At 33.6% G+C, this 24,945-nt stretch overlaps 1 protein-coding gene and 1 pseudogene across 3 annotated transcripts in view; both read left to right on the plus strand.

Annotated features, from left to right (window-relative positions):
* Nucleotides 1-332: 332 nt before the first annotated feature.
* LOC110021159 (uncharacterized protein C3F10.06c) overlaps nt 333-24,945 on the plus strand; it is a 47,299-nt gene continuing 22,686 nt past the window's right edge. For 2 of the 3 annotated variants that reach the window (XM_020719540.1, XM_020719542.1), the window contains exons 1-3: nt 333-680; nt 798-958; nt 14,445-15,132. In XM_020719540.1, the coding sequence (XP_020575199.1) occupies nt 374-680; nt 798-958; nt 14,445-15,132 (1,156 nt within the window). In that variant the 5' untranslated portion in view covers nt 333-373. The remainder of the gene's footprint in view (nt 681-797; nt 959-14,444; nt 15,133-24,945) is intronic. The other variant, XM_020719541.1, reaches the window with a different exon arrangement.
* LOC110021213 lies at nt 18,575-19,049 on the plus strand (annotated as a pseudogene).

Below are 24,945 nucleotides of genomic sequence, written 5' to 3' on the forward strand. Positions count from 1 at the left end.
TATTTTCGAGCCAATTCGAGCTGAACACAAGCGAACAAACTTATATTCGTGTTCGGTTCTTTATTTTCGAGCCAATTCGAGCTGAACACAAGCGAAGCGAACAAACTTATGTTCGTGTTCGGTTCGTTTACAATTCGAGCTTAAAAAATTGTTCGTGTTCAGCTTAACGAATGAGCCGAATACGAGCTAATTAACGAGGCTAACACGAGCTGTTCGCGAACAACAGGTCAGATTGACAGCCCTATACAAATAAAATGACAATAACATCTGAATTCTACAAAATAGCATAGTTACCGGTCCTGATGTAATATTTTTCCACCACCGGTCGCGAGTGTTTCGTCAATAGGGCAGCTTCACCGTCGTCAGCAGAACAATGGCTGCTTCCGCCGTGGCAGATTTGCAGGAGGAAAGGGTCACTAGTATCTACCGTGTAGCGAGGTGCATAAAGAGGAAACAGAATTCCCTTTACAATGCCCTCCGTTCAATCTACGAGGACTCTATCTTCGTGGCTGAGATCGCTGGCCTTTGGCCGGATCTTCCCTTAGTGGCTAACCTCCGTTGTGGACTCTGGTACTCTCCGCGCTTTGAGGCCACTTGCTACTTCAAGTCCACCGACGGCCACGCCAATAACTGGTCTTTCAGCACATCGCGCCTTAACCTTCACCTAGCTCTTCTCGCTGGTACATCACCGACGCCATTTCGGTTAGGTTTTATTGAATTATGTTGCATGGAGGATAGGGTTTAGGTGAATATAGCCAACAGGTGGCTTCTTTTGAGTTCTTCTTTGTTGTGGATAGGGCAGAGAGGTGGATGCATTTTAGTGGATTCTACACGCAAAGGGAAGCGCTTCCCTGACAGCATGTCGAAGACGATACCGATATGGACATGTGTGTTGAATCGAGCAATAGAGCGGTGGTTTAGGAGAATGTCAGGACAGATTCAGGCAGATGATCAACAGGTGTGTCAATGTTTTTTCAAAGAAAAAAAAAAGGCGTGTCAATGGTTTTTATTGGGATTTTTCTTTGTTTTCGTGTGTCCGATGCTCTTTTCCAATTCATCGCTGATAGTGGATGTGCCCGTTCTGTGTTTAGGGATTTTGCATGGATAAAACTACATATTATTGTCGTATAGTATTTATTGGGATTGGGATTTCTTGCAGTTCATGCATTTGATATTTATTTCTGCCTGTTTTCCGTTACTGATAACTCATTGGGCAGATTTAAGGCTTTTTTGATTGGGCTTCTTTAGGAGTTGGAGAAGCTATTATCACATAGCTAGTTTATGGAGCAATTTCAAAACTCCATTCCAAAGTAGGGTTTTTTATACAGTTTTCTTGAAAAGCAGTTATCTTTTATTTCCTTACAAGAAGCACTTGCGTTGCAAAGACTTTTTGTTAAGTCTGGAAGGCGGCACACCTCAACAACATAGGACATAATAGAAATGGATTGAACATATTTTTTATTTTCAAAAAGAAGCATTGTATGCAAGTAATGTATCTCCTCTTGATTGTGATCTTATAAAATTATGTAGCGTGCAACAAATAATAACAATATAACGTTGTGTGTGTGAACCATAGGGAGACATTCTATTAGGGATTGAAAATCTTGCTTTTAGAACTCCAAAATATCCCTAAATAACTTTTCTTAAACAAGAATGCCTATAATTAAAGAGTTCTTCTTATTTTTGAGGTTGAGCGCCCTCTTGGTAATCACGCAAATGATATATTGTTGATCTGTATGGTGTTAAGAATTTCAAAATATCAGCATATCCTGAATCAACGAGATAATATTTTCCAATTTTCAAAAAACACATATATATACATATTTTACTATAAATATCATTTAATATCTACATAATGTGATAAGAATAAAATTGACATACCTTGAGGTGGCATCATAAATTTTAATTGAGGATTTAAAATACATTCTAGAAATATTCTCACATCATTTGTTATTCCCTCCCAACCCAACATTACTTACATAAACATCATGTTAAATCTACACACATACATAACATTTTGGGTTAGCTATTTATGCTTTTATCGATACAGATTTTGATTTTTTTGTGGTACATTTGCAGGAACATGTTTTCCATCAATCGCTCCTATACAATCATATTCATAAGAATCACATAAATCTATAATCATAACTAAAATAAATAAATACATTTACTTTCTAAAATTTAATATACCTTAAAAGAAAGATAATACTTTGAATTATACTGGATCTCAGGAGGAATCATCTCAAATGATAATGGAATAATAATCCTAATTCCCAAGTGACAAATTGTTTTGAAAGTCTCGCTGAAATGTTGTGAGATTATCTCCAATAAATGCTGAAATTTTTCAACAACCACTCTAAGACGTTCATTATGCGATAAAATCAACAGAAAAATTGCAAGTTGTTCCTCTACAACAAGCCATTTTGAATCCTTCATAAGACTTTTACGCTTCAACAAGGTAGATAAATTAATAAACACTTGAGGTTCCATTCTATAATTTTCAAAGTAGTGAGCTAGATGTCCTCGCAGTATTTCAATTACATACTCGTGACATGGAATAGCAGAAGTTTGACATGGTTCTTTTGCTCAATAATGTTTATCATAATCATCAACACAAGTAAGAGCGATTGCTAGCTCAAGTTCTTCTTCAACATCACTTTTGAAATCTTATATTAGTTCCATATAATTTTTACCTACAATACGAATTGATAAACAATGTAGATCAAATAAAATAAAATTTTGAGAAACAAACTTCGTACAATAAATCTCGAAATAGAAAATCACAATACTCTTTTTCGTTTCCAAAATAAAAAAGTAGATCTCTTGTAGAACAATTCATATGAATATTAGCAATGCACCAACTCATTCATCACAAGCTTTGAATTCATAAACATGCATCATAATCATAACCCAAGCTGTTAAAATGTTCGACAACAATAACGAAAATGAAAAGAAGCAAACATGACACATTTAAAACACAAACACATAAGATAAGGAGAGTTCATAGGTTTCATCGTGATGAGCAAGTCATTTTAGATTAATAATCCAGTCTTTGCTTCTACAGGCTTTTGAAGAAACATCTTCATCTATATTGCATCCTCTTGGAACTTATGTAAAGCTTTCAAGTAATTGATGTCATCTAGGCCCTCTATTAAGTTTAGAAGCTACATTCAACCGAAAAAAATTCAGAGCTCTCGTTAGAAGACCAAGTTGTGGTACATAATTTCTTTTCAGTCATATCCACCATTCTTTTTGAAGACTCACTTAAAACTTGAAGTGTAGAGGCAATTATATCTGAAATTGTTGGCTTTTTTTGCACGTTGAACCAATAATTTTCTTATATACTACTCATCCACAGATTTTGTTTCAGTTTCTACGATCTCATTTTCTTCCTTAGTGACTATAGGGATTATGGTGGAATGATGTTACAAATATCCCGTTGCAGTTGTGTCTATGACAGAGAAACTCGTACATTGGACATCTTTTTTTTGAAATATTTTTACACTTTTATTGTCCTATATATTGGTAAATGAATACTGTGATTAACAAAAATATGTGAATAATAAAATATAAAATTTGGATTAAATATAATATGAAATAAATAACTTATATAATTTGGTCGATACATCTTCAGATGCAATCACTTGACCTGTGGTTGCATTATAACCAATTCAGTCTCTTTTAATAAACTAGAAAGTTCTCTCCAACGAGCTCTAAGCATATTGAACTTATTTTTTAGTTGTTCTTGCTTGTATTTACTTTTTGTAGATGATTCAAGTCCCCGCATAATGCATGTCCATGGAAAATACTGAAAGTTGTTGTTTGTCTATTCCCATAATGACTTCAATCTCCATTACTGAATGAAGAATTGTTCATTTCTATCTGATCATACTGCCTCTCCAGTAATTCAATTACATCACTGTTATGTATGATTCAACTTGAAAAATGACAAAGAAATGTCAATTTATATGTATATAACATCTTCAACCATCCAACTTAGAATTCTACTAATAACATCCCCATCTAGATGTTAAACATGTTTACCCAATTTTTACCTATAGGATTCTGATTATATCATGACATAGAATATGAGATCATTAATCCATAGACCAAATCATTTATTTGTTAAAAACTTGAAAAAATATCTTGAAGTGAATAAGGATCAAAGTTGATTAACTTGTCCTACAATGCAATGATCAAGTATATGCTCGGCCCCAATAGATAAATACTTATGAATGGCAATGCGTTTTTTTTATCCAATTGCGCATTAAATCCATTAGTCTTACAAGTTTTTTCCTATTTAGCATATTATGAGAAAAGGAAATATATTTTTGTTTTCGTGATGTATATAAGTATAAGAAATTAGTGTGTTTAGAAAAGCATATATGGTATAAGTGGAAGAGTGAAACTTACCAAGTTCAATACACCAAGGGGTTATGTTTTCAGCTAACACTGAAGATCTGACAGCGAGACCAACAATTGAAGCATTCAAACCTTGAGATACTACACTGCTTACCACCTCACAAATGAAAGTCTATGATTGCAATCAATCCAAACTCTAAACCCTAAACAAATATAAAATAGAAGCAAACTTGTGAATAATTCAACTTGAGACCTTTATAACTCTTCTTTCATGAAATTTATTTAAATGAAAAGTGCTTAAATATATGTAGCAAAGGAGAATTGAAAAGTTTAATATACTTAAAACTTGTTGTACATATTCATGTGGTTTAATATAGCCCAGATAAAAGATAAATTCATTTGTTTCTTAATCTACTAGTATTTATCCCCAAAGTTGTCAAAACTAAAAGATTGATTCTTGAACATATACTATTAAAAATTAGGGTATTTGAATCAAAGAGGGATAAAATTAGGGCAAAAATGGTCAAACATATTTCCAATTAAGAAGTTTAAGCATTCAAGTGAGAGACAATCACTACTCATATTTATAACAATCTGAAGTAAGAGCAAACCCAATATTCTTATTTCTTATGAAAACTCTACCCCCCAAGAGGGCTTTCCTCATGAGCCATTGCTACCCTCAATCAAAAATTCTAAAAGAACATCAAATATCATACACTTTGAACCCACACATTCAGTGCTGCATATGAATCACTAGCTCTTGAACTTTACTCAATAATAATAAAAACCACATAATCCATGGGAGCCATAAATCACACAACCTACCCCATCTCAATTAAAGCCTCAACTATGATACCACTTCACATGGAATAATGTCCACTATTCTCATCCATTATGAAGTTAGCTACATAAGTTGTGACCGAAAACTAGCAAAAAAAAAAAAACGAACCTGATTCCTCAGCTGAAAAGAGGAGACAGGGCAGGCGAAGGCCAAAGGAGAAGGGTGCGGCATTGGCGAGCGAAGACCGAAAGAGAGCACAGTGTTGTCGAGCACGGTGACAGTGAGCGCGATTGAAGGAGAGCTTCGGTGATGAACATCAAAGGGAAGGGGGGCATTACGACTCGCGAGGGAGATGGGGTAGGGTGGAGAAGTTGGTTCACGTGTTTTTAATACAATAGATAACACATTTTGCTGTTTTTAGAATTTTAAAAATAGTACTGTACAAGAAGAAAATAAAAAATGGAAATAAAATAGATAAAATAGATAGTACTGCACAAGTAGAAAATAAAAAATGGAAATACAATAGAAATTATATAGCCAAATACTATTTCTTTGTTTATTTCCTATTAAAACAAAAAAATAAGAAGCAAAAATTGATCCCAAATAACCTCTAAATGGATGAAGATTGTTGAGATCCTCAAGCCATCTACCCTGAACAACTTCAACTAAAGACTGAGGTGCATTGCCTGCAAGAAAGACAACAATTTAAGATGCTTTAACGATAAGAGGTACTCAAGCAAAACAATTGCCAATAGAACTTAGGATTAATTGACAGAAAGATGACACGGATATTGAGGAATATTTTGGTGCCAGGGGTAGCAAAAAATCATGATATGCCAATAGAACTTAGGATTAATTGACAGAAAGATGGCACGGATATTGAGGAATATTTTGGTGCCATGGGTAGCAAAAAATCATGATATTGAATACAAGATGTTGAATATAAATTATGAAGTTGCGAGCCAGATCAAACTGCAAGGGCGTCTCCATAGGCACCTATGGTGGCATGAGTACATGCATTGAAGGACCGTGAGCGCCACTATAAGCGAGTGAGTAGCAATGCGTGCATGCCCATGGGGGTTCAAAGAGTATGACCCGGGTGAGCATCGATGTTGGTTACTCAAGCATAAATGAGATGCCCGCAAGGTGCTGCTAGTGGGTAAGGCAGACACTATAATAACCGAAAATAATAATAATAATAAAATTAAATAAAATGAATAAAAGAAGAAATTTTGAATCAACGACAAGCGTTTGATTAATATTCATGACTATTTCTCTTTAAGAGTTGGGTGTTTCTTTCGAACCACATGGACGAAATTGGGAGTGAGCACGAGAGACGCGGCAAGGCGAGTGAGAAGAAGTAGAATGAAGAGGAAGACTTGTCAGTAAGGGACGAAGTCGAGGGAGGAGATGTCGTCAAGAAGGCGAAGGCGACAAAGCAGCTTAGACAGTTTCCAATTGGGAAAGCCTGTGAGCAATGCATAGGAAGAAATGGTGACGCAATAGGGAACAAAGCCGAAGGCTTACATGTATCATCATCTGCATTGCTTTAGAAGGAGAGGGAAGAAGGTTTGGCATGTAGGAGAATTGATCAAGAGGCTACGACTTTGAGCAGAAGAAGGAAGAAAAAACTGTCAACGACTCTTCGTGCGAAGGAAGCTTGTGCCTTAACCGAGGAAGAAGGGGATAAGAAGCTTCGTACGAAAGAGCAGGGAGGAGGGTCTCGTGTGCAGCTTTGCATGCGTGAGAAAAATCTTAGCTTGCTTGTAAGAAAGATAAGGACCGAGCCGAGCATATCTAATAGAAGGTTAGGATTCTTTTTTGTAGATGTATTTTATATATATTAAATGTGAAATTATAATTAAACAAGGAGTAGAAATGGAAGTAATAGTGGACTAGAAATTAAAGAGTTTGGACGACAATGATGGAGGAGGTAAAGGTTTAAATTTATGTTTGAATTAACAAGTTAAACATATTACGATTGTTTTATAAATTAATATTAGAAAATGAAGAAAATTAGATTATTGAGATAATATTATGATTTACATTTATAATTATTAATTAGAGGATAAAAATAAAGGTATAAGTTAATTGAAGTTAACGTTTCATCTATTTAATTTTAATATAGTGTTATTAAAATATTAATATTAAATCATATTAAATTTTAACCACAACGAAGACCAAAGAGATTTTTAGATAAGGAGTCAGTGAGATAAATAAACAAGACTCGGGATGAGTGATTATGTTTCTAAATTATTGTAGTATTTCTTATTTCTAAATTTATTTTGATGTTAGTTTTTCACACTTTATTTTATGTATCATTAAGGCTTAGATTATAATTGACTCTTCTTATTGTTTTATATGAAACATGCATATTGGCAATTATATATAAACAATTGCATTATAAAACATGCATATTGATAATTATGTATAAGTATTATAGTTTTTCTCAGAAGAGGTTATATGACTATATGATATATAAATTTCAATATATGTATATATATCAACTTATTTCATAACCTATAGATTTCATAAGATTGCACTTATTCAACAGTAGATATAGGTAAATTGTTTTATGAGATAGTAATGTATGTCATGAAGAATGAAGTAGTGTATATATATAAATTCTTGTATGTGCATGCTCAAAGGAGTTCATCCCTCTTATAGTACAGGTAGTGGACACCAATGTAATCGCATGCATAAATGTTTTTTCTATCATCTCAGACAATAATGAAACATAAACCACTAACTACTGTGTCGATGGGAGAGTATCGACCAGGGATGAGTAGACATCCTACTAACTTAAACAAGTGTGAAATTAAATTATTAATCGCTATGTCAATAGGATAATATCGGCCAGAGGTGAGTAGGTACCTTTCCACCTCAGATAATAGTCGACATATTCTATTGATCGCTGTACCGATGTGAGAATACCAGTCAGGGGTGTGTTAAGCTTTAATGGTGCTCCTAAGGCAGATGTTAAAGTAAGAATATGAAGTATACAAATTATATTATGAGATTGCATTTTGAAAAGTAATGTAAAAGAGAATTTATGTTTAAATTCTATATTTTTTCCATGAGCAAACATCAAGTATGTATTCTATAAATTATTATATAAATTTCTAAAAATATATTAGTAGAGACGAACATACATATTGTTTTTTTTTCCTTCGGTTATTTTAGTTTATAAGTGTGATTGCTCATGGGTTACCTTTAATAGCTCATTATGTTGTTTTAATATTTTTTTCAGGTTTAAGCTTTTGAATAAGATAAATATTAGAAGGGATATTATATACAGAAGGTGAGGTCAGTAACCTAAAAGTAAAAATTTTATTTGTTAATTAAATTGCTTTCTTTGGTGGCTCTTTCAATTAACTTGTGGATATTAAACTGTTAGTGATAGAAAAAAATAATAAAAAAATTAATTTCACCATCCAACTGTCTGTTCCCGTCTCGGTTAATTACAATCCCTGGGCCAGATCGTGAAAAAAATGGATCAGAGAAAATATCTAGATTAAATTACATGAACCTTATTGAAAGTGCGAATAAGATAATTAACGTAAGACTCTAAAATGAAAGTAAAGAAATTTGTAATAAAATTATATAATCTTAACCAAATCAATGATATGAAAATTTCAAGTGTGAAATTTTTATGATGGAAAATTAAAATAATTAAAATAATAATAATAATATAATAAATAAAAGAAGAAATTTTGAATCTACGACAAATGTTCGATTAATAGTCACGGCAGTTTCTCTTTAAAAGTTGGGTATTTCTTTCGAACCACGAGGAAGAAATTGTGAGCGAGCACGAGAGACGCAAACGATGCGAGGGAGAAGAACAAAAATAACGAGAGAAATTGTGAGCGAGCACGAGAGACGCAAACGATGCAAGGGAGAAGAACAAAAATAACGAGAAGAAGGAAGAAGAAGACTTGTCTGCAAGAGATGAAGATGAGGGAGGAGACAATGGCTAGTAGCATAAGGCGATGAAGCAGCTTCGACTATTTCGAAGTAGGAGAAACTAGGAGCAGTGCGTAGGAAAAAGTGCTAACCAGAATAGGAGCTGAAGCCAAAAGCTTACATACATCATATTTTGTGTGCGATAGATGATGGAGAGGGAATAAGCTTCGGCGTGGAGGAGAATCAATTTGAGAGGTTACCGCTTCGAGCAAAAGAAGAAGAGGAAGAAGAATCCTGTCTAACGACTCTACGTGTGAGGGAAGCACGTGCCCTAGCCGAGGAAGAAGGGGAAGCAAAAGGTGAAGAAGCTTTGTACGACCTTGTTCGGAGGAGAAGAGCAAGGAGGAGAGTCGTGTGTGCAGCTTTGCGTGTTGGAGAAGAATCTGAGCCTGTGTTTGAGAAAGGTAAGGGCCAAACCAAGGCATATCTAATAGAAGGTTAGGGTTTGTTCACATAGATTTCTTTTATATGTATTAAATTTGTAATTATAGTTACGTGTTAATGTAATTTTTCTTTGCTAATTAAACAAGGAGTATAAATGGAAGTAATAGTGGAATAGAAATAAAAAAGTTTGGACAAAAATGATGGATGAGGCAAGAGTTCAATTTTATGTTTGAATTAATAAATTAAACATATTAAGTATTTTTTTATGAATTAATGTTAGAAATTGAAGAAAAAGTAAAGTATTGATATAATATTATGATTTACTTTTTATGTATTAAATTGAGGGGAAAATTAAAGGTATAAGTTAACTGAAGTTAATGTTAACTTTATTTAATTTAAATATACTGTTATTAAAATATTAGTATTAGATTATATTAAATTTTAAGAGGAACTAGGACTGAGGAGATTCAGAGATAAGAAGTCTGTTAGATCAACAAATAAGACTTGAGGTATGTTTCTAAATTATAGTAATATTTTTTTATTTCTAATTGTATTTTGATTTCAGTTTTTTTGCACTTTATGTTATATATTATCGAGATTTAAATTAGAATTGACTCTTTATATTGTTTGGCAATTATCTATAAACAATTGCATTATAAATCATGTATTTTAGCAATTATATATAAACAATTGTATTATAGTTTTCCTAAGAAGATGTTATATGACTACATGATATGTAGATTTCAATATAGGTTTTTATATTAGTTTATTTCATGACACACAGATTTAGTAAGATTATATTTATTAATCATTAGATAGAGATAAAGTGTATCGTAAGAAAGAATGTATGTTATGAAATATGAATTAGTGTATATATATGAATTCTTGTATTTGAATGCTAATAAGAGAAGTTTACCCTCTTATGGTACAAACATGGGACACCAATATACCCACGTAAATTTTTTTCCTACTACATCTCAGACAATAGTGAAACTTAGATCACTAACTATTGTAGTGAGGATTGAGCAGGCATCCTACTATCTCAGAAAATTGTAAAATTAGATCACAAAACACTGTGTCGGCGTGATAATATTTGTTAGGAGTAAGTAGGTATTTATAGTAAATATATTCTACTAACCGCTGTGCCGATGAAAGTATCAATCATGGATTTGTTAGGTTTTATTGACGGTGCTCTTAAGATTGATTTAAAAGTTAAGAATATGAAGCATATAAAGCTTAAGCGATTATACCTTGAAAAGTAATGTAAAAGAGAATGCATGTGGAAGTTCTAGATTTCTTCAATGAGCAAACATTAAGTAGGTATGCTATAAATTATTATATGATTTTCTAGAATATATTAGTAGAGACCAACATGAATATTTTTTTTTTTTTTTGGGTAATGTAGTTTAAAACTGTGATTGCTTTCGGGTTATCTTAGTTTACTCATTATGTTGTTTTAATATTTTTTTCAGATTGAAGATTTTAAATAAAATGAATGCTAGAAGAGATTTTATGTCCAGAAGGCAAGGTTAGCAACTTGAAAGGTAAAAGATTTATTTGTTAATTAAAGTTTATTATAGAACTTTAAATGTTAATTAAACAAAAAATAAATCAAAATTTGAATATTAAACTATTAGTGATAAAATTAAAATAATAAAAAATTTAATTCCCACTGTTCGACCATTCATTCCCATCTTGGTTAATTCTAAGCTTCGGGTCTGGCCATGACAAAAAAAGTATCAGAGCAAGGTTTAGACTAAACAACAAGAATGTTAATGAAAAAGCTATTAGGATGATTGAATTAAGTTATAAATAAGATGAATTAAAATTTTAATTGAGTTTAATTAAATTATTTTGTTGTTATTTCAAAAATATGGAAAATTTGAAGGAAGAAGCGATGATGTGGTAGAAGTTGATATGTCTTAGAATGTTATAGTTAGCACTGATGCGTTTTCTGATATGATGAATATTGTCACTCAGGTGATTAAGAATTCTCAGTTTCAAGCTAGTAGCAATGGAGGAGCACAGTTTTTGATATGATGAAAGCTGTCACTCAACTGTTTAAGCATTCTCAGTCTCACGTTAGTAGCAATTTAGGAACAATGATGGATAAATATTTGAAGTTCTTTCAGGGTATAAGACTACGTTATTTTCAGGAGCAGGAGAGCTAGTAGAAGTAAAAAACTGTCTAATGAGGGTAGAGAAAATCATAGATGGTATGCCATTCACTAGAGTGGTGAGTTACACTAACAACTTTTGTCTTTGAGGGGGAAACTATGAGATGGTGGCAAGGACAATTATAGGAGAAGTTTAGTGGTCAACCTAGTTAGTATAATAGAAGAGTTCATGAGAACATTCAGAGATTAGTTCATTACACTATCAGCCAGGAAACAAATACAGGACAAGTTTATCCTGTTGGTACAGAGTGATCATTTGACAATGCAGTACGAGAATGAGTTTAATATGCTCTCAAGATATGCACCCTAGTTGGTTCCAAATACTGAGAAATGTCAGGTTTTTGTTTTGGCTAAAGGATTCAATCAGCCAACCACTAGTTCCACTTGGGATTGAAGACTATTATGTGCTAGTGGAGAGGGCTAGGCAGGTGGAAATTGATTTTTAACAAACTCAGATGCATATGGATTCACATAAGGGGAAGAACTTTGAAGAAGCAACACCAAAAATTCATTATGTAGAGTCCAATATGAAGAAAATAAAGTCATTTGCTAGTGGAGTTATTAGTCATGCTGACAATAACACTATTTAGTCTTGTATGAAGTTTGGGAAACAACATCGTGGTGAATGTCTATTTGGTTTGAATGTATATTATTTATGCAAATAGTTTGAACATTAGATGAGAAATTATCCTAATTGTGCTTAGAGATCCACACCATATGCTATCTCAAGAATTGATTCTGGAGAGATCTTTTTTAGAAGTGGTCAGCAGAGGATGACAGAAAATTCGACTAAGAGCCTATTCCTTAACTCAATAGGAACCTATAGAACATGTTACTACTAATACAAATGCTAGAAGAGTTTTATGAGTGTTATATTTTCTCATTTGAGTGTTGTTCTAGTTGTCATGTTTCAGACATATTGGGATTGTTTAGTTGAGTTATATTATCTCAGATTTTTGGTTTTCTCATATATGCTTATCAGTCCACAAGAATAATACATTCTTGAAGATTTTTTGGGTAGATCATGTTTAATCTGCATTTTTTAGCTTGCGAAGTTCATGAATTTCAATGAATAAATTTTATAAGGAGAGGAGATTATAATAAAAAAATTGAATGAATATTTGAATATTAAACTGTTAGTGAAAAACTTTGAATAATAGAAAATTTAATTCCACCATTTGACCGTCTGTTCCCACCTTGATTAATTCTACGCCTCAGCCGGATCGTGACAGACATCTTCAAGGGTGAGCTTAAGCTTGTCTTGAGGAGAATTTTTTTTTAAAAGAAGAGATGCATTTGCTTGCACCAACTAGATATTAGTCAATCAACTAGAATGTCATATGCTAAGCTATTAGGCTTATAGAATCTTTTAGTGGGCTATGTATTTTTTAAGACTTATTTGCCTGCCTTGTATAATGCTTGATGATGGATTGAAGCTTTGCTTTGGAACTTCAATATTTAGTAGTATAATTGTTAGATGGCTTTCACTAGCATTTCAATTCCCCTAATAAGATATGTGGCTAAGTCTATTTACTTGTATTCATCATATAATGAGTTCTATGATATAATACAAACTTTGCTTTCTTGATAGATTGATTTGTGTTGCCCGGCTTGGGAATTTGAAATATTAATGCGAGAACGAACAACCTGGCGGTAGCATCATATCAGTCTAACATTCACATGAACTCACAAGCAACAATCATCCAAATAGTAAATAGGCAATAAACCACATGGGTTCATATTTATCATTCAAACAAATAAAAATATGTAGTTTGTAACAATACTAGTAAAAAAAAAAAGCAAAATATAGAAATAATAACGTTTGTTTCCCTTCTTTTATAAATATATTCTCTTGTTTTCCATTTTAATTCAATGGAGTATTGCTTAAAATAAGCAGTGAAACAGCAAGTTAAATTATACTATTATTTAATCAATAATTATAATTATATTGTATATTGAACTTTTATGCAAATGTTTCAACTTAAATGCTGTAAAAAATAATGTTTATTAATTAAAATTTCACTTTTATTAGTCTTTCAAATATTTGCAATTTTTAATTAGAATATATTTTTAATAATTTTAATATATTTCATTTAGGAAGTCAGTCTCAAAAGTACCATCAAATTTCTATATCAATGAAGATGCATGCATTTTCATTGATTTTTTTTTTTTTTTCTGTAAGTCTTTTCTTATTTTATTTTCATGGAAAAGTATAATAGCATCTCCAACTAGTTCCATAATTTGGTGACTCATGTGATTAACTTATACATTAATCTATTTGATTTTCATTTACCTTTTTTTTAATTTATTGAAATATACATTAATCTTTTCAGTGTGAATGCAATATATGGACGTTGTTAAAAATATGTTACACTATTTAGATGATTATACTGAATTTGAAATTTGGATAGTTTTTTTTTTTATTCTTTGTAATGCCAGCAATGATTTGAACAATTCAAATATGATTTTATTTAATTTAATAAATATTTTTATGCTTAAGAGAAATGTATTTTGTACAAGCAGAAATATAATTGCTCACCTCAATCTTATGTGTTACATTATCGCTTAATCTTTAGGCTCCAACTCTTTAATTTTAACACCTGTAAATATATAATTATATAGTAGAGATTCGTGTTGTTGGTTTTTGAAAAATTATTATTTAATTATGTCCCTTGCATTACTATTTGAACTTTAATTATATCATTATTTTTATGTTTTCCTTTAAGATGCTTAAAGATTAAAGTACATTTCTATACCTGAACTTTCATTGGCTGCAGGATTTGAGTCTCTCATCTAATGAGATTGTGGAAAGGCACATCTCACCTTATTGGGATTGCTCCTTGCATCTTCCACTATGGGTTTCTGATACCGAGAGAGCTGCTATAGAGGATCATGTTGAGGAATGGACGAGACAGTTGGAAGCTTGTGGTGCCGATATAGGTTCGCTTGCATCAACAATCAAAAAGCCATTGCGTCCATTGTGGATCTCTCAGAAGACTGTTATCTGGTTGAACGAAGTACCTGAATATGATTCATGGGATTTCACACCTATCATCCTGGTTTCAGCTTCAGCATTTCATGGAACAATCCAGCAAAGAAGCACCTCAGAATTTAGTTGGCATTACATTCCTGGAGCTGGAGATGATGAAGAGAGTTGGGCGCGAGGTTTACATCCTACTTTATTTTGGAAACATGCATATGATTTCATTGATTCAGGGCCTACTATTTGCAACCAAAAGGTTTCCGAGCTTGTCGAAAAAGACAGAGTGTACCGCGCTCAGAGGGGTGATTTTTCTCCTCAAGTTGAAGTTAGAACTCGGAAGAAATTGACGAACAATGCTGAGCAGTCATGTATATCAATGGCTTCTGAACTTTCAGTTTCTATGAGTACCAAATCATTCAATTCAGAATGTGGCTTATATTGGATTGGTTCAACTAATGTTGCTGTAGGAAGTACAATAGATGGTAGCATTATTGTCCCTGTTTGTTTTTCTTTTGTTGCGTTGTACATATTATCATGGTGCAAACTAAATTTTGTCTTTTTCTAGTTAAGAGAGTTTGTCTGTCTCATAGAAAAGTGTTTAACTTCTCTTCAGCACAAGTTAGGTTTAGATCTAATTGTTAATTTCTATTTAGACTAGTAGAGCCTCTAGCTTATTGCGAGCTCCCTTCTTCCAGGATGGCCAACAGCTACCATAATGTCATGCACATTTTACTATTTCTTTCAGGCTACGTCAAAATTTTGTTTTATATTTAAACCCATTTTGTACTGCAGTTCATCCATTTAGGATTAGACTTTTCATCCATTGGTCCGATTCTATCAGAATAGATACTTTCAAGCATGCTATGAAACCCCCAAACTGTTAAAATCATTAGGATTGTCATCATTAGCTTTATCTCAACTATTTGTCATTGGCATTATGAATTCTCTTTTTTTTTTCATTCGTTATTGATAAGTGTTTTTGAGCTCAAGGTGTTTAAGACTATTTTTTGCAAACCGTTTTAAACAACTTATGTGTGGTTATTTTAAGTTAATCCATTTTCTTTGCTAATCCCTAATGCTAATTTTATCAACTCCGCCAAATGACACACTTTCTACTTCTTAGTGTACATTTCAAACTATTCCAATCTATTTTTATTTGTCTTATCTTCAAATATCACTCTAACCTTTCTTTTTATATAATTCATCTTGTTTAGTTTTATCAAATATGCTTATTTTTGTCACACTCAATGTAGATATTATTGACTATTTTACAATCTAACATTCTGACTAATTGCTATTTCATTTCACATAAAACTATAAAGTCACTTCTCCATTCTAACTATATAACCTTAACTTTTGAGTTATGTCGTCATCTATGTTTTCCATTCTTTTGTATTTTATATTCAAGATATTTACAATTATTTTCTAATAATATTGGATAATAATTATTAATATCATAGCTACTAAAATTATTTATCATATACTTATTTTACGCTTTGTTACTACTAAGGCTCCCTTTTCTAAATATTTTTGCCACAGTGCTAATATTTCATAGTGGATGTTTCACTTATTAGAATATATCATAATGGATGTTTCATATCATATGTTAAGGCACCTTGCTTTTATATCTCTTGTGAGCATTTCCATAGCCAATATCAAAGATGTAAACTCAAGTCGAAGTTTAATGATATTCTATTGTAATTGGAAACTCTTGAGTCACTATATAACTACCCGTAATGCTTATCATTTTTGCTTCATAAATCTCTTTAATAATGTCATATCTGACACTTTTTTGTCTCAAAGTACCAAATCAATTAACTTGGTGTTCAGTCATATGCCTTCTCAAGATTAATCTCACTTAAAAAACATTGGTATGTTTATTATACTTATCCTTTAATTTTCTTAACTCTTTCATATGAATCTTCTTGGTATGAACTGTTTTGGTTCTTTGAAATTGATATATTTTTTAAGTCTATGTTCCATTAATCTCTTATAAAGCTTTGTTGTTTCTCATAAGTTTGATTCCTCTATAATTGACACAATTTTGAAGATCACCTCTTCAAATATTGGTATCAAACTACTTTTTCAATATTTAACATTCTCTCAGTTTTTAAAATTTCATGAAAACATTTGTTAACTAGATTATTATAACATCCTCTATGATTTACCGAATCTCAATAAATATATCTTTACCTATATGTATTTTTTTAGAGCTCCTTATTGATACCTAGGTTTAACCAGGTACCAAGAGAAAACAAATATTATTGTTGAATACAAATAGGAAATTACAACCACCCAAGGTAGAAATCCAAAATTGCAACCAACACAAAGCAAAACTTAGAGCTAGGGTCGCATCAGGAGTGTTGGCGATTCCAGCTAGGAGTTTGAAATGTGGCGGCAGCAAGAGGAAAAGAAAAACAGCAGGTCTGCAGATTTTCTGGGGGTCGGCAGCAGTGTGAGAGTAGCTTAAGGGGCAGTTCTGGGGGACGGCAGCAAGGAGGAAGGAGGGGAATGGCTGGTCAGCTAGGTTGGGGCTGGCGGGCAGTCGGGATAAGGAAAAACAGCAGCTGGGCGGTTTTTCTGGGGGGTAACAGCAAGGAGGAGAGGTGAGCAGAAGGAAACTGGTGCGGGAAAGGGTTGGGGAGGGTGTCAGAAGGATAAAATTCATCTCGGGAACGAGATACAATCAGTGCACCACTCAAAATTCTTCGATACAACCCTAGAGGTGAAAGGGAGATGCCAATGACTGTCCCAAAACAAACACATAAAAAAGTTGAAATCTAAACAATCCAAAATCAAAATATATATTCCCTAGATAACTAGGAGTGGGTCCACTTTAATTGGGCGGCAATTCCCTGGCTTGGAGTGTCGGTCGACTCCTCAGAAGCCTCCACCGGTTCACTCCAGGTGCGCCTAGGCCTCCCGCGCTTAAGCAAACACTTGTGTTACTTATACTTTATTTTTGAATTAATCAATATGTATTTCAATATGTTGTTCATTAAATTCTTCTAAATTTTTTTTTATGGTTCTCATTTAATAATTTCTTAAATTAATGTCTCTATCTTTCTTTTATGTCTTCATTTTAACTAAGAGTTTATTATTTTGGGCTAAAAAATTCGCGCCCAACTCCCTTAATTTTTTTTTAGTCAAACCTCTAGTAGGCAAATTAGTTTCAAATAACACAACAAAGAGATTTCGCATTTTCAAGTTTTCTATAGGTGCAACCCTATTTTATCAATTATTTCTCCTAGTGATAAAAAAGAACTTTTGATTAAAATCAATTATTAGATGCGAAATATTTAGCATATAATAGTAGCAATTTTAGTTTCAGAGTAAGATTCATCATTGTCAGCTTAGAGAAGATGGTTAGATAAATGATGATGATAGTCAACTCAACCTAACCAAATAATTCTTTTCAGCAACTATATATTATCATCCAAGGGAATCTTATTGATTTAAAAATATTTTTCTAAGAAGATAATTTTAAGTTGACTAAGTATTTTTAAAAGGCCTCCCTGTCATCCCTGTTCTATGCTTTGCTGCCGTCCACACCACGAATGTTGACCCACATGGCCAAATCTATGTCATTTACTAGGAGCACCAGTTCTAGCCCAACGGATCAGTTTTCTCTTTCGACTTTCAGACTCCAGTCTCCTTTCCTCGCCGTCTCATCTATTTGGAGCTCTGGACTAACGAGTTCCGAAGCGAGCAACCATTAGTTGATTCGTTCTATTCCCTTACTATCACCTTCTTCATGTTTTAGGCGATCGATCAATCTGTTCAACAGCCCTTTGTCTGGCCGGTGGAGTGGTCTTCTGGTCACCTACCCTTTTGTTCGTGGGTTAATACATGCGCGATGGTTCGATTTTGGTTTCGGTTTTGAGAGTGCAGGAAGAAGGGGAATAAGAAGAAGATAAAGAGGATATGGTTGGAATCTTCTCTTGCTTCTCTTCGAGGGGCCGACATCGGAGGACTCAGAGCGCAGCTGATGTTAGAGAGAGGCCACAGGAGTTGGAGGTTGCTATTCCAATTCCTGTTTCTACAACCCATGGATTTGAGGTTGCTGTAGAGTTTAAACCGGTGGAGCACCCAATAGAGCCTCTCAACCATGATCATCCTGTGCGATGTCCCATGCCCGAGCCATCCATACTAAATGATGGAAGAATATGGTAAGAAAGAATGACATCAGTGAGCGCGAGGATGGGGATGGAGTTGCCTGTAGTGAAAGAAGGATGCAGCTGCGCCTGAAGCAATTGTATTTGAGAAGAGTCCTCCTGTTCGGTCGACGCCAAGGCGAGCTATATTGCCATCCGTTAGCGCGCCGGAAGGGAATCTCATCAATATGCTTGAAGAATATAACGAAACGAAGCATCAGAACGTCGAAGGTTCAAGAACTTGAAGAACTCTGCTGCTGTTGTGTTTAGTTATGATGTTTGTTGTGTCCGTTGTTGTAGTGCTTCAATTGGCTGTGTAAATGATTGAAAGATATTGTTAATCGAAGAGATAATTGTTTGAAGTAGTTTCTCCTTTTTTTATATATATTATACTAATTTTTTATTGGAATAATTACGTAGGCTGCAGAAATATTTGTTATCTACAAGTATTTTTAAAAGCGTGTTTCACAAGCAAAGTGAAGCAAAACACGTGATGCTCGCTTAGCTTCGCTTTTATCCGGTACTACAAGCGAAGTATGTGCTTCGAAGCACTGATGCTAAGCTCTTAGTTTGGTTTGGTAGCAAGAGAAAATAAAAGGGTGTTTGATTTTGTGGTCTAGTATTTGTGGAGCACTAGGGAGCTCTTCTACTTCAGCCTAGGGTTCGAGAGGAGCAAACTTTGACCGCAAGATTCAAGAAGAGCTAGATGCCATATGATCTTCCCTGTTTGACTTCAAGAGGGGGAGAGCCTTCCAGCCTTTGAAACCAGAAAACGAACGAACCCAACAAGTTGAACTGCTTTGTCGAATCGACCTTTCGATCAAAGTAGCCTGCAGGTAAACCGTAAATAGTTATGTTAATTTTTTCTTAGGTAATAAGGGAGAACTAAAATAGGCTAGGTTTTAGTGAGATTTTAAATTTTTATTAATACCAAAATATTTTACTTCAAGTTTTTAATTTTCAAGAGAAATAAGCATTCTTTTTTATTTTATCCCACATTCTTTTCTATTTTATGTCATATTCTATATTTTATAATTGTTAATGAATTTATTTATATATTAATAATTTTGTATAAGCTATTAACATTTTGGTTGATAAAAGTGTCGTTTCGCTTTGCGTTTTGCGTTTTGCTTTTTGAGCAAAAGTAAAGTCTTTTGCATTGCAATGCGCTTTGCGCTTTGATAACACTGAGTTGAGCTTAGCTGACAGCGGTCTGCTTATCATATCAAGTGCATTCTGTCTCACAACTCGGGGGATTCCAGGCATCACAAAACTTATGGATTTTGACAATAACTATAATTTAATGGTGTTATTTTTTTTGCGAATCATCATAGTTACCATAGATATTTGTATTTTGATTGCAGCAGAAATATGATGTCATGGCAGAAGTGAGGGATTTACTAAAAGGTTGCATTTGGAAGGTGGGCTTTAAATGGCTCGCGATAAGGAATTTTTTCAATGAGAGGTGACCTGGACTTGAAAAGTGAATTAAAGGGTAGGGGATTTGTAAATATTTTAAGATGAGATACTTGACATTCGGACCTGATGATATTATTTTGGCAAGAGCAAGCCAAGAAAATGACTGTTGAAAAACTCTTTTTGGATTTTGAATGTTTTTTTGTAGTTAATCGAGTTTTGTTCTTCTTTTGTGGGGTAGGAACAGTTCTATGGTTAAGGTAGACGATGATTTATATAGTTCAACATCTTGACTGGAAGGCGATGATGGTGGTGTCCGTGTCATGGAGTTGGTAGGGTGTGCACATACCTGAAATCAAGCACATAGTATGTGAAGAGTTCCTTATCATTGTTTCAATCTTTAGTTGAGGCAGATGTGACAGTATTTAGTCCTGGTGGATGATGGTTCGAGAAGGGAAATATGGTTATAATTCATCTTAAGCTTTTATTACTTTATTAGAAGACATAATGCTCCTTTTATAGAAATTGGCCTTATTAAGAAAATAATAAAATCACCCCTGAACAAGTATAATTAGCAACTAAGTATGACTGGCATTTAACGCATTAATAATTAACTTAAAATACACATAAATATAAGCACAATAAATTTATGACCAAATATCAGACTTAAACCATTTTTCTTTTTTGAGTAAAGTGCCTTCAAGATGAATGTCACTAGTTCTACAATATGGTAAAGTACTTGTATTTTTTTGAAACAACATTAATATTGTTTGTAGTAAAGTTCTTTGTAGAAAAAAAATGAATAAAGTGCCAAAATAGTTTACATGGGGTCATTTTAGTTTCAAAGTCTATAAAAGTATAAATTTAGTCCCCATGAAGAACTATTTTGGTCTCCCTTTTAAAATAGTATGGAACTAAATTGACACTTTTATATACTCTGGGACTAAAATGAATACCGTCCAAAAAATAACGGGGTCATTTTGATACTTCTCATTTTCTTGGGTACAAAGAACTTAACCACAAACAACATTAATGTTGTTAGAGGAAAAATTGGGGGCATTTAACCATATTGTAGAACTAGTGACTTTCATCCGGAAGGAAAAAGATAAACGAGAAATCCATCTCAAGTAATAGTGATGGATAAAGATTCATCTTGCACAGAAAGAGATGAAGAGAAAGAACCTCATCACCACAATATCATTCTAAGATTCTTATCATAAGTCCTCAAACACATTATTAAAACTATGGAAAGAGATGTAGAAACTCGAGAGGTTTTCATGCATATAGCTAGTCTGACTCAACTTGGCTAATAAGTTGTTTGTTACTGGTGGAGATGTCAAAACCCAAGTTGGATGGCTTTTTTTTCCCTAATGCTTTAATTGTTAAATTCAGCATCTGCAATTTCTTTCTCAACCTTAATGGTTTCACTTCACAACACACCATCGATTTACATAGTGTGAAGATGAACAATCTAGTCTAACTTCTGATTGATGAGTGAGTAGGGGAAAAATATTCCAAAAGATTGATGAGATGGAATATCACGGATGAGTTTGGCAAGTGGAGGAGGAACTTTAGGTGAATGAGCGATTAGGTAGTGGTCATTATGAAGATTTTACCACCAAGGACAATATCTTTTCAAGAAGGCTTAGGTTAGAAGGATTGTCGTAGGAGATGAGATAGGTGGATGCATATTAGTACGCATTGTAGCCTCTTATGTGAAGTTGATAGTGAAGAATGTGTTGGAAGTAACCGACCTATATACCATATTAGGAAATATATTATTTTCTTACTCAGGATATCTTTTAAGATTTATTTGTTTCTTTTTTTAAATAATTCTTATTTTTTTGTGTTTCCGAATTGTATTTGATTCTTAATTTAAATGAATTTCGGTTTCCTAATTTGTGGACTGGTATGCTGGCCGCTCTATTTCTTATAGTAGGTTATAATTTATTATGAAGCATGAAATGGAGATCTTTCTTAGAATTTTCACATGGTATCAGAGCCCTGAGAAATCTTTTTCGTTCACATTTGAGATCAGTGCTCCATCTCTATCGTCCTCTGAAATCGTTGAGGTCAAAGTGTGTTGAGACGTCATCGTATTACCATCAATATTCTCATCACCATCGTCAACACCATAAAATTTCTCTGATGTTGTCTTCGATGCACTTGTCATCTCTTGTACGCACGAGATCACACTACGTTGTCTCCTCTCGTATGCGTGAGATTGTGTTGTCTCATTTTCCCAAATACACACGAGATAGTCAGCATACAACCACAACAAGGGTCAAAGTGCTCCGTCCAGCGTTTGACCCTTTCGCTTGATCCAAACGATCTGTTCAGTTGTTCACCAATGCTCCTTCGGTCGCTCAACCCTTCCGCTAGAGCAGAACGACTCGTTCAGTCATTCATCTCTTTTGCCCGACTAGGAAGCTTCATTCTAATAGCTCTCTTCTATTCGCCAAAACAAAGGATGATTTGACTCCTGCGATCAATTCAGCTTGTCGAACTTGTGAAAATCAACAGTTACACACCTCCTAGTTCTTGTTCGCTCGTCCAACCAAACTGTCAAACTAAGGTTCCTCATCTCGCTTTCTTCCAAGGAGCAAGTCTTCTCGATTCAAGCATCACAACCTTAGCATGGTCAAACACAACATGGCCTCATAATCTTCTTCCTCAAAAGTCTCTTCTATTTTTGAGACTATATCTTCGGTACTTATGGTACCAGACAACTCATCCCGACTAGTCATTAATCATAAACTGCATGACCAGATACATTTGTAGGAGAGAGAAAGATGTGCCTCTTACAGGTGAGATTTTCGGCTCCAAAAATGACAGGTTTTAAATACCGAACCTGAACCACTTGATTATGTCATGGTTAATAAATTTTATGATCATGGAAATTCGAAAAAACTTTCTGTTCTATAGAGCAACCATGGGGATGTGGGAGGCTACACGTGAGACCTACTTTGACACTGAAAAATTCTCAGATTTATTTGAAATTGAGACCAAACTACATGATCTACAACAGGGAAAATTAAGGGTCTGTTTTGGGCAGCTGTATCTTATCCAACTTCTGCTGATAAACAACTTATTCTGATAATCTGCTGATGAGCAGCTGATCCGGATAAGCTGTCTGGCTGTTTGGTTGGCGCTTATGGAAAACAACTGATTCTGAAAAATTGATCATTCTGCCCATGTTCTGAATAAACAGTTTAGTAAACAACTGATTCTGAAAAATTGACCATTCTGCCCATGTTCTGAATAAATAGTTTAGTTGTTTGATTAGTGCATTTTGTAAACAACTTATTTGAAATTTTTTTTAATTAAATGAATAATTTGTGCAGCAGAATTTGTTCTTTTCTCAACAAAATTAAAGATCACTGTTAAGACAAGAAAATACCAAAAAGTTGATTTATATTTATATAACTAAAACATATCCGATCACATCAAACGAATATGTTACATATACAAAAGTCAAACGCACCTGCACATACTACGACAAATTATAATAAGAGCCTATAAAAAAATAACATGTTAAAATGATAAGTAAAAATATGATAATGTTAACTTTATAATGTATAATTTAGCAACATATCACGACCCATACCACCTGCATCTGACACTCCAGAGATCGTAGAAACGGAAGAACTCGAACCACATGTGCGTTCTCTGCGTTCTACCGTTGTGGTACTATTGAACTCTTAGCAGTTGTGTCCAATTGTGAGCACGTAGAAATAGTTCCACTGACGGCCAGCCTGAAGAATTTACAGTTGTCCAGTCCTTGTCCCCACCGCGGGCACCTGTAGAATTTTCGCCCGTAACTATGTGTCTGTCGTGATGTGAAAAACAATGACGGTAGCCCACATCGACACATCATTTGCCCTGACTTCCCTGAATATCTCGAGCTCATTGTCCTGTAATTATTATAAAAAACGTTGATCAGTAAAAAACTAGAGGGAATAAAAAAAAAACTCAACATACCAAATTGTGGAAGCAATTGTTGCAACAGAGTTCTTTGGCCATCCTAAGTGCTCCACTATTATATAAACAAAAGTAATAAACATTAAAAGCAAAGGGGCAAGGTTTGATCTCCTGTAAGGTAATGCTGTAATCAAACCTATATCCCGAACAACTATATTGAAAAGAAATTGGGGAATGCCCTGAAATGTAAATTTGAAATGTATTATTTTTTTTCAAGTATGTTGAAGCATTAAATTAGATAAATGATTTAGAGTTATTTTTGGAATCTTGATAAAGTTTTAGAGGAGCTTGGAGAGTATCTAGTGCTACAAGTTATTATCATAATGCTAGTTCTTATAAGGTGAGATTATTTCAAAAACTCAAGAAAAAGTTAGTGAATTAAAATTTTTATTGATTTCTCAATCAATCAAGTACAAGTCTATTTTTGCTTAACGAAATTTTTGCTATTGAAAAGGATTACTTAACGAAATTTTTGTTGTAGCAAATATCTCGCATTACTATTCTTTCCATGTTCTCTAGAGGGTGGCCAAATGGGAGGAATTTCATGATCATATTGACAGGTCATGATGATCCAACCATTATTAATGAAATAAAATGTATAGATGAAAAACTTTATTCTTTATGTTAGGTAGGTGTGAGAAGAAAACAAGTTTATTTTTCAATAGCATTATATTCACTTGATTTCACAAACAACACTTTTATTAACTTCATAAAAGTAACAGAATATCACTTTAAGTTTATATA

Source organism: Phalaenopsis equestris, unplaced genomic scaffold (genome assembly GCF_001263595.1).
Source record: "Phalaenopsis equestris unplaced genomic scaffold, ASM126359v1 Scaffold000123, whole genome shotgun sequence".
NCBI lineage: Eukaryota > Viridiplantae > Streptophyta > Magnoliopsida > Asparagales > Orchidaceae > Phalaenopsis > Phalaenopsis equestris.